Genomic DNA, 17,753 nt, shown 5'->3' on the forward strand with positions numbered 1-17,753 from the left:
ACAAATGTATCGAGAGATGGAAAAACCGACCCTAAAAACAATAATCTATAGACAAAGATAGCAGACTACATTCGCCTGTATGAGTTCTGCCCTTCCTTCTGTCCGAACGATTGAAATCTCAGCCTTGATATCATACTGCAAGTGTTTATTGTATATAAAGTTACCTTGAGGTGTGAACGAGAATATTATCAATAAATCTCCGTACTTTTGCACAATCCAACTTTCTTGGTTGTTATAAGATTAATTACAATTATTACTATAGATCCATGTTATAAAAGCAAAACTAGAAACAAACTGAATGAAAATTATCTGCTATTTGGTAATATAAAAAACAGTAAGTAGTATTTTGCTACTTTATGAGCGAGGAATTTACTGCAGTTTTCAAATGCGTATTTGATGCTCGGTAAGACGCACAGACATTATGGGTGTATGGTTTCGAAAATAAACAGTTCATTGAGAACGTGAAGAGTTTCAAAAAAGAGCTGGTAAACGGTGGGAGTAACTCACCACGAACGCATTAAATCCCACGACACAAATGGACGAGCAATTGAATGAAACTAAATTTCAGACTACCTACTTTATAGATAACGAACGAATTCAAAAAGATCGAGCACTAGTGTCACGAAATATGCATCGGACTCGGAAATAAGATAAAACTGCCTGCCGACAGAGATTACAGCATCAAAATATCAAACATGAAGCCAGGAAAAGGTGGTGCACGACAACAAAAACATTGACAAATGTGGAAAAAAGCAGTTCTTAAAAAGCAATGTCACAGGAAAAGCATTTTTGTGGTGTTCCACCTACTACCTTCTGCACTCTTTCATCCCATTATGTGGGCTTCGGAAGCACGCACGAGCAAGGCAAGAGTTTAGTTTGGCACATGTACAACATAAGTGCCTCCATTCATCACCGACACGTAGAACTGGGCCAGCCAGTGACTATTACCAAAGAGTATATAATGCATATACTCTTTGCTATTATTACCAAAATATAAATATACTATCCTATTACGTTTCGAATGTGTCGTGTAGAGACATGTTAACCTTATCGTGTAGTCAGGTTGTGTGATACTATTTTATTACAAAATCGATGCATTTTGTTTAAATGAAAAAGTATGTCACTGTAAAAATCTCTAAATAAGAAGACTCGCATTTCGATCTGTCACACGGACATGAAGCATGAACGTTAAAGGACATTTTCGCTAATAATTAGTAAGGGTTTAAGAAAATTAATGAGGTAAATAAAACTAGAGTATTACAGGTCGCCTTCTTACAGAAGGTGATGTAAATCAAATTATCCTTATAAACCTCTTGTTACACTTACACAGGGCAGTTCCCTATGGACGCTATGGGCGAGCTTAGTAGAATATATTTTAATTATATACGCTATTACAGCTATTGTATCATCAAAGAGATCGTTACACGGTTGTTCATTTTCATACGTAAAGTTAATAACTTTTGTTTCCTACAAGATTTCAGCCTACATTGCTCTCGAATGCCGCCAAGACAAGCCCTGTAAAGTGGTGATCCCGGCCAAGGAGGTCTGGAAGAACAGTCCAGCGTTTGAGAAAAAAAGCTTATGCTGGTACCTATACACAGGTGGCTCCAAACCGAAGGAAGGGGCAGGAGGGCCGAATTACACTCTCTCAATGGTCACTGCGCAGAGGTCATTGCGGTCAAAGGGCTACTGGGTGCACGCACTTACATCTGATCGGACGGACAGTTTTAAGCTAGGTTTTAAGGGACAAACCATAAGCCTTCGTTAAAGTGATTTAAGCTACCAAATCCAAAAGCTATATATGTGTCCTGAAAAAGACGAGTTTGTGTAAAACGCAGACGGAAACGTAAAAACAAGAAGCAAAATGTAAACTTATTGGAAAGTTTGGATGATTTAAAAATTAGTTGGCATATTTTCCGGGGCTTTTTTGAGCTTGGTGGCACTGTAATAATATTTAATTACACGGGATCATATATGACCGTAAGATGCGATGAACTCCGCCTTGAGATTTTTTCCTTAGTTGTTACTGTTTACACATTTTTTTGAAATGGTTATGATTCTCTGTACAAAAAAAGTCGCTGTTATTATTATTATGGTCAGTCTTTCTTGTCAGAACTCAGGTCTAGCCTGGTTAACTAATCGCACGGATTAAAATCAAGTAACGATTAGTGTTTGTCTGTACGTCGTTCGTATAATAAAAAAAAAAATAAAATAAAATAAAAACACACATTTCCTACAAGTGTAGCAATTAAATTAAGTGGCGTTGTTTATTGTGTAAGTCTTTGTTTGGCTTTGCGTTTAGGTTTTTTGAATACGAATGGGTTGTGAATTTGTGATAACGTGGTACCGTTTCTGAGTAGAAGTGCGGCTACAAGCTATACGCTGATCTGGTGGACAGAATCAAACCAGTTGAGGTATGTTGTAGGAATGATGAATGCGTATAGATCATACCGAAATGTTACTAGTTTGTACCATAGTGCACTATGCGGGTATCTAACAATTTGACATCGAAAAATGACGCTATTGTGAATGTAGGGGGTTTATTTCATGGTTATCTATGTCGCACATATGCTAATGATCTTTCCTTACCAATAATAGCTATTATGTGCAGAGGTTTATTGAAATCCTACCGTTACCTTCATAAGGTCACTATTCACTCAAATCCTAGCCAAGTACTTCCCACACAATTAAAAGTTCTTATACCACAATATCGAAAAAATGTATGTGGTCAGTAGTGTGTAAAATTAATCATATTTGTTAGAACATGAAAGTTATGCTTATAGTGTTGATATTTTTCATATGCGACTTTATGAGAGCACGATTTCACAATAAAACGAACTTGCTTTATATTAGAGTGCTTTATAAGAGACTTGTCTCTGGCAAAATAGAACGGCCACTAGAATATGGGATTCTGATATTGCCCGAATTTTATTGTATTTAGTCCCATAAGTAGCATATAAGTAATGAAATCTTGAGAATTTGTGTAAATGTAAATGTAAAGACTACAATAAAATTAGAATAAGCACATAGTTTGCAGTCGTTAACTTTTCAAAATGAAAGGCTATTTGCGTCAATCGAAATTAGGATATTACCTTTGTTTCTTTCTGCTAATAATGGGATTTCTTTCAATTGCAGATGATCATAGCGAACTGACAACGATGTATCCTGAATATCCACAAAGTGACATGGACAATATGCATCCCGTATCAGATATAAATGATCCTTGCCATAAGTTTGAAAATCCAGATTTTACTACGAAGGAATTTACTAGTCCCGGATATCCAGAGATGTATCCTAATCTAACCAAATGTGTCTTAGTCTTGAAAGGTAAGTTAGAAACTATATATTCACTTCATTTTAATTAATATGCAAATTTCCTCAAATTTAATCACCTAAAATAAATTTACACTAAGTTTCGCTTTATTTCATACCACGAGACTGTTTACGCTTCAATTTCCTTTAAGAGGTTAAAGTAACTTTTAAGATTTCGTTTCTAATACATGTTCCGTTTCCACTTGACCATCCACCGCCATCTTAAAACGCGAGGATTACTTATCTGTTACTAAAACAAAGTGTTGTGTTCGTTGTACTTTATTGCATTTCCTGTTTATCTCAAGATAAAAGCCTTCCATTTCCACTTTATTGCGAAAATTTTTAATGCCGCCAATATTAAATCTGATAAGGGACATCATCTCCCACCATAACCGAGGGTTTATAATTTGTCACAACGAGGACGGATGCGTAATCCTTAATACACGTGCTCTTAAGGGAAACTTAGACGTGCTAATTACGAAAATCCTGGCGGTTACCTTTTCGAGATAAAGTCTATTAATGCTAAAATATCCCTATCGTAAAAACAACTTCATCACCTATTTCAATACCTACATATATGGCTCTCTCGTTACAGTTAAGTTATATACGTTTAAAAGCAACACCGAATTACCACATTTCAAAATTTAAATATGCAAATGAAATCCTTTATTCTTAAAATTACCAATTGAGTTTTAAACAAGTTTTCGTAGCAGTCATAATTAAAAGGCGTAGCATAATTAAGAAGTTGCTTAGAGGTTAAAAGTTTCTTTATCAAAGATTTACATCGCAAGAGATTTTACCGTTTGTTAAGTTGTTTGTTATTTCCTTAATGAGGTTGTTTTATATTGGGCCTGTTTCCAATTCGCGCTGTATATATTTTGCGATTCTTTCATCGCCGATGAAATAAAAATAATGGTTGATTTACAGGCGGCCACCGCCAAATGTATGCATATGAGCAATGTACTATTCATGTGGTAAGCTAGTTTCAATAAATGGAAATTGTATTGTAGATTTGTGATTGCAGCTACAACCGCATTACTTTTGCTATTGAAGGGTAATTTAGTTGTATGATGTGGAACAAATGCTTTGTAGATACATGTTAAATTTTGCAATCGCCTTTACTTCTCTTTCCTACCATTCGGAACTCTTGAGTGCAGTATCCAATTTGTAGGCATATGGGTATTACTCTTTAAGAAAGTTTTTCTATTCATTATTTTTACAGCCCTTATAAGGGCCTATATCCTCGTTCGTCTTAATTACCCACTTAGGTAATTACATGTGATGTTTAGGTGCATTCTGCAAGGGAAAATAAAATAAGATTTTAATTCATTTACTTATTAATGCGCGATGTGAAATTTCCATTTCTTTGAGGGACTTTCGCTTTGAAAGGTCTAAATATTTCCTTTGAAGAAAAACTGAAAGTGGTAACACAATGTTACATTTTGGTGCTCTTACAGCAAATCTTAATTAAAGCATAAACCCCAAGATTCGGAATTAGTAAATATAAAGCCGAAGATGGAAACAAAGTAATTAGCATTCCAATTGCTATAGCCAACATCAAAGTAGTACAAACTAATAAATAGAAAGGAAGTATAAGTACATTTGAGAATAACCAAACCAATATAATAATATGTGGTATGGCATTCGTTTCTCAGATTGTAAACTAATCCTTTTTTATCACTAAAAAAACAAACTCAATTATCATTGAATCTAATCGGAGATCCTGTATATTTAAAAACCTGCCCATTATATCATAATTTGCATTTTTTATCGCTAATTGGGTCTGTGAAAGAGGCTTTGACGTTTTACACTTTTTTTAAAATGTTTTTATCACTTTTACAATAGTTCCTGATTGTCGCGTTTCACAGAGAATGTTCTTTTTATGAAAACGGCATGGTTATGAGTGGAAAAACTCGGAAAACAGTGCTCGGTAAGCGTGATGCTCACAAAGCGTCAAAAATGAAATGTACCTACCCAAAATAGTCACGAAAACTTCATTTACCCGAAATCGTCATGAAACCTTGATCTTGATACGTAGTTTATGTCAGCAAATTTTAGTTTCTATGACAGAGAAACCAGACTATACTTTTCCTACCGCCTGTCACTTTATCGGCCCGGCCGCACCCGTCACTTTACCGGACGCACCTGTCACAGTGCTAAATGTCTATAATGACTCCTTTGATCACCGACAGATTGATATTAATCAAATGTTCTATACGAAAATTGAAATTTTATATTAAAATCCGATTTCGGGTAAGCCTTAATACAAATTTCCTCGCTAGTAATGTAATGTGTAATTTTCTTGCCTTTTTTTAACTCAACCTGATAATGTTATTCTTTATGCAGATGACCCAACTTCATTGAGTCACGAATTAGGCTAATTAGAGGATGATGAGCAAATTTATTGTCAATATCGAACGATGATTACTAAATAATAAATTAAAAATTAATCAAACAAAAACCCGAAAACGTATTTTCAAGTTGAGACTCAGTCACAATGTAGAAAACTGAACACAAATTAAGTTTCTAGTAGTCACAATTGATCAGAAGTTAAACTGCTCAGTTCATTGTAGTCAGAGGTAGCTAACTTATTGCGATGTTTCAAGTATTTAGGGCTCATATTGGATTATAAATTAAATTGGTCAGAACATATACACCTGGTGACCAAAAAATGTGAGAAATCACTGAACGTCTTACGTTTGATGACGAGAGTGGGGTGGGGAATGGACCTGCCAACCGCGTGAAAGGTATATAAAGCGCATACGAGATGCTTAATAGAGTATGGACTTCAATTATACGGGTCAGCTAGCGAAGCAGCATTGCAACGAATTAGAGTCGTCCAAAATAAAGCGTTAAGACATTGTATTGGGGCAATGAAATCTACACCTGTGGAGGCGCTGTATGTGGAAGCTCGCGACCACCACTCAACTTCCGAATTAAATACTTGGCCGTAAAATACGTCACTAAGGTTAAAACATTAAATCTGGTCGATATTCACAACACCCTCTATAAGTTAATGTCCTTTGATCGAGTTTTTGGTCGAAAACGAAATCGCCGCCACTCGCAGTTGCCTGTGTTTACGTTCACGATATAAACATGCCCCCTTGCGTACAAGAGAAACCGGAGGCGTCATACCATGATTTCTACACTAGGATCCTCCAGACGTACTTTCCAAGGTATATGGGAAATTTAATCATCGATATACAGCAGTACTATAACATCTTAGAAGACCTAAAAGGGTGGAAGGTTATATTTACAGACGGCTCAAAAAGCAAGAAGGGAGTTGGTTGTGCATTCTACCAGCTTTCGAACAAGGTGTCCAAGTTATTTAAACTTGGAGAAATCGTATCCATTTTTACAGCGGAAGCAATAGCAATACTCGAAGCATTAAAATACTTTAAGATCCACAGGGTAACTAAGAACCTTGCTATTATGTCAGACAGCAGGAGTGTTTTGGCCGGAATCAATCAGAGGAAGCATTACTTTCACACCCACCCGATAATTACAGCAATCATAGCGGAGTCCTTTAAAATTATTCAGAAAGGTCATATGGTCAAATTTTTCTTGATCAAGGCCCATTCCGGGATACATGCTAATGAAATGGTAGACGGATTAGCGAAACAGGCAGCGCAAGATGGGGTTAAACTCAGTTATGATACCCCAAAGTCCGACCTCCTCAATTTCTTTAAAGGCAATATGTTAGACGAGTGGGATAATCATTGGAAAGAGTACTATGAAGAACGGAGAACGCAGTATAGTACAATTCAGCCCACGGTGAAATTCAAACCATGGTACATCAAACATCATATCCGAAAAAAATACTACGCCTCAATTGTACGTCTTAAATTCGGACATGGACGATTTCCTTCTCATCTCCACAGAATTGGGGTGGTTGACTCGCCAATGTGTATGTGCGGGGCGGAGATTGGCGACTTGAATCATATATTTTTAATTGCGCGTTGAGGATGCCGTTCATTAATCATATGTACTCTCGGTTAATCGAAAGAGGAACACAATTGCCGTTGAACATCCCTACGCTCATGTGTGCTAACTCTAAATCCACATATGACATAGTCATAGAATATCTAATCAACATTGGGCTAAATATTTAAAGATCAAAGATTTACCCTCCTAATCGACTCCTAAGTGTCTAACCTTTGTTTAACCGTTCTTCCTATCTATCCAAGGTCGCAACCTGTGATGTCTACATGAAAGGCCATGACAGACCTCTTGGCGAGAAGTGTGTGCCGTTAATTAATGACATTAGGTTTCCTTTCATTATCGCGGCTAAATGGGCATTGATCCCGAGAAAAGCCAAAAAAAAAAAATTCCGTAGACCGTAGTATCTAGGGATGTAATAATCACTGCATACAAGAAACGAACCTCCCGAATAGCAGTCGGCAACGCAACCACCACTGTGGACTGCGCCACCGGCTTCGCTTTTTCTCGCTTTTATTGTGTGCAGTCAGTCATAGCGCGAGAAACCTGCTCCTATCGGCGCGAGATACCGGAAAGCGACAAACCTGCTTCCACTCTGTTTGTACACTTAAGCTATGAATACACCTATTCAATTCGAACTGGAATAAATAATAACAAAAAAATTTTTCAAAAAATGTGCTGTGGCTAGCACAGGTACTACCCCTCCCCCTCCCCAACTGCGCATGCGCTATTTTGCCCTTTTATGTCTAAGAATATGTGTACCAAATTTGGTTTAAATTGCTTCAACCGCTTAGCCGGAAATGTGACTTTGACACACTTGTGCATCCTCGATTCTCTCCAAAATAATAAAAAACAAACGCACTTACTTCTAGGTGCTTTTGGCGATTCAGAGCTAACAACGTACCTACTTTACAAAATCACCTCGACACTTCTAAAAAACTGACTGATATCTAGATAAACTTTCCGATCGAATTCACACTCAATGGAGAAGAATGCAAATTTTGACACTTTTTTATAGTATTTTACATTATTAGCCAGGTAAGTGAGTTTACTGGCGATAGGAGAAGTTGACTGGCGAGCCGCTAGGCGAGCCTGTCATCTCCTAGAGCCCGTAAAAACTATTACCTGGCGTATAATGTACAATATTTTATTTGTTACTCATTTGTAAACAATAGTAAACGTAAATAATTAGTTCTTAAATTGATCTCGAAGAAATGTCTAAAATATCATGTTATCCATGTAACAGAGACTTCACATTAATTCTGGCCAATGAAATTACTAGATTACTAACTTGTAAAATTTTTACAGGTCAGCTGTCAGTTTTACAGGTCAGCTGTCAGTTTTACAAGTCAGTAGCGTTTAAACATGACGTTTACCCGTTTGCGTTTTGTCTTGTTAATCAACGTTTACAACTGAGTAACAAATAAAATTATTAAAGTCAATGTTTTTAGTGGTAACAAAAATATCATTCCCTTTGCCACCCACTTCTTTTCACGTACATACGATCCTGTTGCTTACATCAGATTATTACACATCCTAATGGCTTTAAAAAAATTTTCCTTTCTATATCGCAAAAGAAACACGAAAGACGGCAGAACGTTTGCTTCATTTAAAGACCGCGGGTTAGTCTCCTTCGTTGCCGACTTTATACTCCCAAGGGGCTTCATCAAAGCTAGTTACGTTATCAAATAAACTTAATTTGTCGTGGAAAATTCAACATAAAGCTTTCATTATACACATTCTGTTTTTACCATTTAAGGTCGAAGCGTAAAACTAATGCAAATTCGTTTAAAGTAAAGGTTTCGTAGTCTTTTTGACATTAACTCCAATTGCACAAAAATAATGTAAACGTAGTTTAAATTATAAAAATATCCTCGGGGAATTTAAACGCGTTCTATTTTTCCACAGAGTAGCATTTCGTCGAGCATTTCCAATTAAAGCTATACCGCTGTTACATAACCGTTATTCGAACATATTACCTAAATTTGAGATGTAAATAACATGCGGCTCGGAATTTATTGCACACAACGTACATGTTAATTTTAGTGACCTTTCAACAAAACATGTCTCGTCAACAGTACCTATAACTATTCAAAGAAATTTCCTTACGAATTGCGATATATATTCACTGGGTTATGATACGAAATAAATTCAATACTTAATGAAAAATGTCAATTCATAATTTGAAATACCTACATTGTATTCGCTCCAACCAATGCGTTTGAAGCATTTTTCTACTCTGAAACGGGTACTCTGATGCAACTAGTGCTCTGAATCTTTCAACAATTTCCAGTTTTTTAGATAAAACGGTTCACTCTCTTATATTGTTCATAACATGTTAACCCTTTTGTCTATTCTATTAATCTATTATCTGCAAAGTTATCTCTGTACGTGTTGCTTAATTTCATTTTCAAAACGATAAAGGTTTCAATTTGGCAAATAAATGTGGATGAAGCAAAGAATGGATATCAAAGGATGATACACTTCACATCGATAAACTTGAATACCTACCTCTGTAAAATCCATCATGAATAAAATATAAAATGCATTTTCAGTAGAAAGGATGCGGATTATATCAATGATTCCAGTTAAATTATCATAGGAAGGAGTTGTAACAAATAATGGATTAGAAAAGATTACTGAATAACGAATAAAACTAACAATACATATACTGTTCCGAATTTGATAAATTGCGGCTAATGGCATGGCTTTTTAACGAATTACCCATGTTTCCCAGTTTCCTAGCGGCTGAAAATAAATAAAGATTAATTATCTCGCAAATATACATATACGCGAGTAATAAGATTTTTCAGTTTTAAAAACGTGAGGCATCAATGTTTAGTGATTTATTACTGCAAAATTAGTTTTTCATCATGCTATGCGTATATGATCAAAAGGTCGATAAACAACATTTGCACTTACGCAAAGAAATAGGTGAACGTGCGTTGAGGCCGTGTAAACAAGTTTGCTATTCGCAATTTACTTGCTTCGAATACTATCGACCCCATGTTATGTAAACAAAAATTTTATAATACGCATCCGTTCATGTAAAAGACCTTTTAATCCGTAAATCTCTGTTTTTATCATGGCAACTTCAATATTTTTCATTGCTTTAGCCATTATAATACTGATGCCATCTACGAAGCTTTTGGAACATTTCATACTTAGAACAGATTTTTTTCTGTTTTAATTGGGAAATATGTACTATTAGTTTTATAGAATTTGTGTTACAAGAGCCGAAAAGCGTTATAATTCAGTGAAATGGTACACGAGAAGCGCTTCTTAACGCGAGCTGCTAATTAATATTAGACGTGACCTAATATTTTTACAGACTTCTCTCAATAAACATTTTGTTGCTCATACCTTATTAAATAAAGATAAGTTCTATAGCCAGAAGGACATTTCCTATTTCCCAATCGTTTCCAAAATATTCTCAGCTTTACCATTAGAAAACACAAAAGAGTAAAAAATTTCAGTTATACGTAATTCAGTAAATATCGATTTTATTGCCAAAAAGGCATTTGCCATTTTCGAATCGCTTTCAAACGTTTGTCTAGTCTCGCGACCATTCAAGGAAACAACTGTTTCAAATTTCAACTAAATACGGTCGGGTAGTTTCGGCTGAACCCTGTTTACAAAAATCATCCCGAACGCACACACATACGTACATACAGACATTAAGACCTTGAAACGTAAAAAAAAGTAGAACACCCAGAACAGTGTTGCTAAGTGTTTTACTATTTGTTCCTAATCCTGTCCGCATATTTAAATTTTTAGCGCACGCATATGTTCTTTGACCCATTCGAGCCCAAGAGTGTTGCTAATTACTACTTGCTATATCCTCTATAAGTGCAGGGTGACATGATCTACCCTACCTAAATATGATAATAACATAAGCATAACCCTGAGTTTCAGAATGCTGCTCCTGCTCCAGTTACATAGATGTGTTAAAGGTTACACGAAAGACCGGTCCTAAGTAGCTATTGTTTTTGTAATCATTTACAAAGTTTATAGCATTTGAATATAACCATTTCTCGTTTACTCCACCACATAATTTATATATTTTGTAAATTATTTCATAATCAGAGCATCCATTTCTGTAGAGAATGTTATGGCCTTAAAAATGATGTGTCACTCGATGGGTTGCATATTATAATTCATTATTAAGGGAAAGTTTTATACTGTATAAATAAGGATCTCTATGCCCCAATCAAAGTGAAAACCAAACCGAAATAACCAATTTCTGTATATTTACATTTTGTTTCGATTTTAGAGAACAAAGGCAATATAAACGGTTATAGATCAAAGAGGGAAATTTATTTCTATATCTCAGTGTTTCTGTTTTAAAAATGTACATCAAACATTAACAAAATTCGTGCCATTTCGTAAGTTTCATAATAAATGTCAATGCAAAATCGCAAATTGGGTATTATTAAATTTTTATGAAATATAAGTTTAATTTTAAGATTTTGCAACTAATACCATCTTGTAGAGTCGGGTGCCAAAAGCCATGAATAAAACATTTCACTTTGTTAAGGGCATAAGAATACAAGAGAACTGAAATGCTACCGCAAATTGTAACTAAGAGTCGGTGGGCGTTGTAGCTTGGAAAATAACAGAGATGTTTTGTCCACTATTAATCAAATTGGCCTTAAAATGATTAAATAAGATGCCCGTTTGCACCGACAAGTTTTAGCGGAGCTTAAAATCCATGGCAACGATTATTGAAACAATGGTTGCCATGGTTTTTAAAGCTACGCTTAAGCTAAGCACCGCTTAAATTTGTCGGTGCAAACGGGCATAATACTTTAATTAAGTGTAGCATCCATTTATAATACCACCTTCGATGATACACAATTGGATATAGCATTAATAAAAGTTAAATTTTGGAATTGAATTTTGCTTTAAAAAACTGGAAATTGTGTCGTGCTTTGTTTGTAACAATGTACACATTACACAAAATGTAAATGAGGATAAGTAAATGTGTATAGATATAAAAGAACTTTAAAGGGTGGATACACTTAAACAAAGGCACCAAGAAACCAGGGGCGGACTGGCCCGGGGGGGCGGGTGGCGATTGCCACCTGGCCTGTACGTCATAATGGCCCGTTGGAAATTTATAAGAATGTGCTGTATTTAGTTTCTTGCACTATTAATAAGTTATGAACACGTTTCTCTAATTGGGGTTGATGTTAGGTTGTTAAAAAATTAAAAAATTCTGTTTTAATTGAAGTGTTTTACAATGAATTTATCTTTTTTGTCGTAGCATGAAAGTGATGAAATACAATGATAGGCGACGCGCCTCGTTTGGATTGTATATCTTGTTACTTTTAATTATCAGCTGCAATTTAAAAAAACCTGTATTGTAATTGATTTCCGAAAAAGGAGTACTTTAAAATGAAGCAAAAAATGTTTTTGTGGTGCACCGCAGAGCTACCCCCCGCCACCTTCATTACTACACTAATACTTTAATGGCCCGTAACCTATGCAATTCCACATGGCCCGCCCCTGACTAGAAACCAATTTCGAAAGAAAATTCAAAGGGCTGTAACTTTTGAACTAGTGGCCCAATCTTGGAACTGTTTGAAATTATGGATTCTACAGGCCACATTCTATAAGAAAATTTTTTCCCCGGGTCGATCTGAGACAATTTTTTTTTCGGGCTCAAAAAAAGGCAGTGTATAACCTTCCTTTTTTACCAAAAATTGACTGCACCAAAATTTCTCGGGAAAACACTTTTTCTTATTAATTTTGGTGCGTAGAATTTAAAACAATTCGTATTTTTTCGATCGGACTTCTCAATCAAAAGTTATGGACCAATTTCGAAAGAAAATTCAAAGGGCTATAACTTTTGAACTAGTAGCCCAATTTTGGAACTGTTTGAAATTATGGATTCTACAGGCCACATTCTATAAGAGAATTTTTTTTCCGGGTCGATCTGAGACAATTTTTTTTTCGGGGCTCAAAAAAAGGCAGTGTATAACCTTCCTTTTTTATCAAAAATTGACTGCACCAAAATTTCTCGAGAAAACACTTTTTCTTATTAATTTTGGTGCGTAGAATCTAAAACAATTCGTACTTTTTCGATCGGACTTCTCAATCAAAAGTTATGGACTAGAAACCAATTTCGAAAGAAAATTCAAAGGGCTGTAACTTTTGAACTAGAAGCCCAATCTTGGAACTGTTTGAAATTATGGATTCTACAGGCCACATTCTTTTTTTCTTCGTGTTGATCTGAGACAATTTTTTTTCGGGCTTTTGTTTTAACGAATCGCTAAACGCGAATCTTCACAAATAAAGATTCCGTTCAGAATTTTTCAAATAGCTTGCCATTGTAGGTTTCAGCACTTCAGTTATCTGTCATGCAACAAAAAACTGGAAATGGCACATTCAACTAATGATGCAATAATCACTTACAATAGTATATTAAGATACAAGTGTATAATCAAGTCTTTAAAGCACGCACAACGAGTTTAAGGGCACGACGCAAAGCGGAGTGCCTTTAACGTTGCAAGTGCTTTAAAGACCAATTATACACGTGTATCTTATAGTATTTTTTATTATAATACCTGCAGTATAATTTAAAAATAGGAAATACAATGAAATCATATTGACGTTATACTCGAATACATGTTTAATTAAGTGGGCTGGGTGTTCGTAATTTCACGATTGCCATGGAAATGTCACTTGACGTTTGCTTATAAAAATCGTCGTCTTTGTGAATAAAACGATTTCCGTTGAAAAAGATAATACACCGTCCATTAAATCGATTGTTGTAAAATCTAAACAAACGTTGGTAGGTGTAAAATCTCAATCCAGTAAAGCCTATTATCAAGCATATGAAAAGTTGTTTCCATGGATGAATAGGAAGTTACTTACGAATAAAGTCTTAAATGCATCGATAATGCTGGCATATATGAAGGAAATGTATTAAATAATAAAGGTATTTAAATCTTCTATCTTTTGGTGCATTCATTCAAAACTTCACTTATTGCTGCGATTAAAAAGTAGAACAGATTTGGAAGCATACCCTAAATTACGCGCGTTTGTAAAAGCTTCAACCAAAGGATAGGTACAAGCTCAAGAAATGTTCTGCATTTACAGAAAGCGACTTAGGAAGATTTTTTATTTCACCCAGATGACAGTTTCAAAAGTCATACTTGAAGTATCGTTACTTAGCAACTTTAAAGCACGTGTGTTTTAAAGGCCTTTTTTCGCACGCATTTGAGTGTTTAAAACGGAGATTGTGATTTAGGTATAATAAAAAAAGCTGCTAATTTCAACCTTAATTCTTGTAGAGAAAGAGATTATTTAGTTGAAAATATTAATTTTTCATCCAAGCATCATTTTCCATTGAATGCCTTTCGTCATCGCACGCTCATACATTTACGATGTTTGCACAGATTTACTGCAGCTTGTGCACATATAATCAATCACGAGCATTGAACACGATGTAATACAGAATAATCCATAAATTATTTATTTAAACCGATCACCCCGACGTATACTGAATATCACATTCCCAATTCTGTCTTCCCTCTAATATCACTTCAGTTATTAATATAGTGCGAAGGTACGCGTACTTGAAAGGGTTGTCCTTTGTAGTAAGTAAACTATCAGAACATCTTTGTAAGACACATCTTGTGTAACAATGTCACTCATTGAATAAACTTCTTGGTCAGTAACCTGTTTAATGATTAGTCAGAAATTGCAGGGATGTGCGGTTAATCCTCGGGAAGGCAAAAGGGTAAATGTACTTACTTTAGGCACACAAACTTATCTTAACGTGTTGGACATTCAGCTTGGTGGAACTACCCCTCTATTTTGTTATTGTTTAAACTCATTCTTCTTTGTTGTTACGCGCAGTTTTATGAAAGGGCGCAATTTCGGTACAACAGGCTCATGTTCTACGCCTAACACTGAAGTTGATGAAGTTGCAAACGGAGAGTAATAATTAACGGAGTTGTAAGGGTATCTATTGACTTATTCGTACGTTAAAATAGCGTGTGCATACTGACCTTTAGTACTATTACATCTAACAAAGGTAAAACAATAACACGAATAAACCACAATAATATATATTGACTTTCGTTCAACAACCACAGTGCTTCCAGTTATGATGGCTTCTTGCGGAACAGATATTTTAAACTTAACTATAAAAGCATCTGCTGACGTTCTAGAACCACAAAACAGATTACTTATCACACATCAGGGTGGTTTTTAAATAGACCTCTGAAGAAATCGACTAAGTTTAACTGTTGTTTCGAATTATACCTCGAATTATACCAAAGTAGGATTTTTTGCGAAACCTTCTATTAGGTGTGAACTGATGTGAATCGACACAGTATACCAAAAGGTACCTTACCAAAAGATAATTTGATATCTTTCATTCATGATTCAACCAAGCCACGGCTCGTTTCGTAATTCTCATACTCGAGTCTTAATAGGCGTCTTTAAATGCTCATTGCATAATATACTATTTTAATTATTTTTACGGTGATCTATTCCATGGAGATAAACGCTATGTCCGCGGCTACATCTGATAAAAGAAATAAAATCAAAGTGAAAATATTTCACAACAAAATGCAAATATGGATCGGTACCGTATATATTATTTTTTGATAGAGATTTCAATGAGTAAAACTTGAATTTGATTAAATCTCGAGGGGTAGGGTTTAAACTTTGATTACAGTGTTAATTTTGCATATTATAGATCGTATGCTATGCAAATAAAATTACATTTTGAAGCACCCTGATTGAAATATTTTAATTACAGCATTCGCCACAGAAAAGATGTTATGCTTCGCTTACTTACATATACTTTTTAAAATCAGGCACGGTCGGCGTATTTTGTAATTACAGGTAAACCACTTTGTATGCTGCATTACACTTTCAAAGACACTATTCCCCCTTATATTACATTACATTTAAAAGTGATCCATACTCCCATAGTGACTACCATAACTTAAATTAGAACAAATTAAATGTTTTGTTATGAAATATACGACTATTTTTGTGAATTAGGAAGACTACCTCAAATGATGGAAGATCATCAGAAGGCATTTGTTACGCATTGTAATTTCAGAGATTGTTCATTTCATAAAAATATAAGGCTAGAGCTTGCTTGTTTATTTAAATTTCAGAATACATTAGTATAAAAAACAAATCTTTACCGGTTTTCTCGTACCTATATACTCGTAAGATTCCGCATCATACCACAACTTTTTCATTCCTACTCTGCGACCACAGTCTCTCTTTTAAATGGCATAATAGGACCCGGACAGCTCGTTATAGGAAGGCCTTCATAAGAACATTTCAGGTGAGTTCATTAAGGTCAATTTATTGTCCAATATCCTTAAATTTCACATTCGCACCTCTTTCACAATATATTGCCAAATATTGGCTTAGAAAGTACCTCCCCGATGGGACTGTAATTTGATATCGTCTGGCTTACATACATACAGTAACCTCACAGAGACAAACTTTGCTTTATTGCAGCTGCTTTGTAGTACATCATTCTGAAGCGCTTAATTTCACTGTATACTGAACAAAAGTATACGACTAACACGAGGTAGAGGTTTTGGAAGGGTTATAATCAATCCAATCAAGTTGAGAATTTGGCAAAGAGAAATTCTTAGCGTAACTTCGTAGACCGTGGAGTAAAAAGAGAATTTGCGAATAATAAAGGCTGAACTTTGAATAAACAACGTTGTAATCAAGTTCGCTTGGAAAGATGGCTGTGGTTCCTAACTAAAAAAATCTATTATGCCTTATTTGCGCACGGTAGACATCAAATTCTCGTGTAAGAGTACATCCCAGCAATAAGATTATACGTCCCAATACCTTAGGGGTGTTCATATAAGACAAAGGAGAATTACGTCTCTCTTAAGGCTTAAGGCTAAGTAAAATTGTTTGATGTCAAACCCGACAGATTTATTAACTCGCTTTATAAACGCCTTCAATGACAAACAAGACATTCATTCACCTTAAGCTTACAAACTAAATCAATGTCAAATACGCTCACCAGAGCTGCGGGATTTCTTTGTATGATAATATGAAATTAAAGTCGAGGTAAAGGCAGCAGCAAAGCTGGACTTTCAAAATCAAACAACGCGTGCAACGGTATTTTTTCTCCGGTTAGGTACCTACGATAACGTATGGCTACTCATAGATCATCGAACAAGCACATTGAATATAGGTAATGTATAAATGCCAAAGGGACGTAATCATCTAAACAAGCAGTAAAACAATTAGCAATAAATATTTACGAGCTTCAGCAAAACCTCCTATATCTATAGAGGCGAGCAAATTCACGAAAAAAGGTAAATATAACAATTGGCCATTTTGTGACACGTACATTCCAATACGAACCACGGATGTTAATTCGTAATTTTGATCAAAATTGCAAAACACGTCCATTTAGATAGTTAGGGAGTAGTTTAATGTCTGCTTGATTGTTAACTTTTGTTTTACTATTTACTCCAGCACCCCCACTACTTTAC

General features: G+C 35.3%; 1 protein-coding gene across 2 annotated transcripts in view; it reads left to right on the plus strand.

Annotated features, from left to right (window-relative positions):
* LOC116159949 (neuropilin and tolloid-like protein 2) overlaps positions 1–17,753 on the plus strand; it is a 126,894-nt gene that overhangs the window by 87,590 nt on the left and 21,551 nt on the right. The window contains exon 3 of one of the 2 annotated variants that reach the window (XM_031473060.1): positions 3,136–3,327. In XM_031473060.1, coding sequence (XP_031328920.1) covers positions 3,136–3,327 — 192 coding nt within the window. Of the gene's footprint in view, positions 1–3,135; positions 3,328–17,753 lie in introns of those variants that run through there. The other variant, XM_031473061.1, reaches the window with a different exon arrangement.

This window comes from Photinus pyralis, unplaced genomic scaffold (assembly GCF_008802855.1).
Source record: "Photinus pyralis isolate 1611_PpyrPB1 unplaced genomic scaffold, Ppyr1.3 Ppyr1.4_LG1, whole genome shotgun sequence".
Lineage (NCBI taxonomy): Eukaryota > Metazoa > Arthropoda > Insecta > Coleoptera > Lampyridae > Photinus > Photinus pyralis.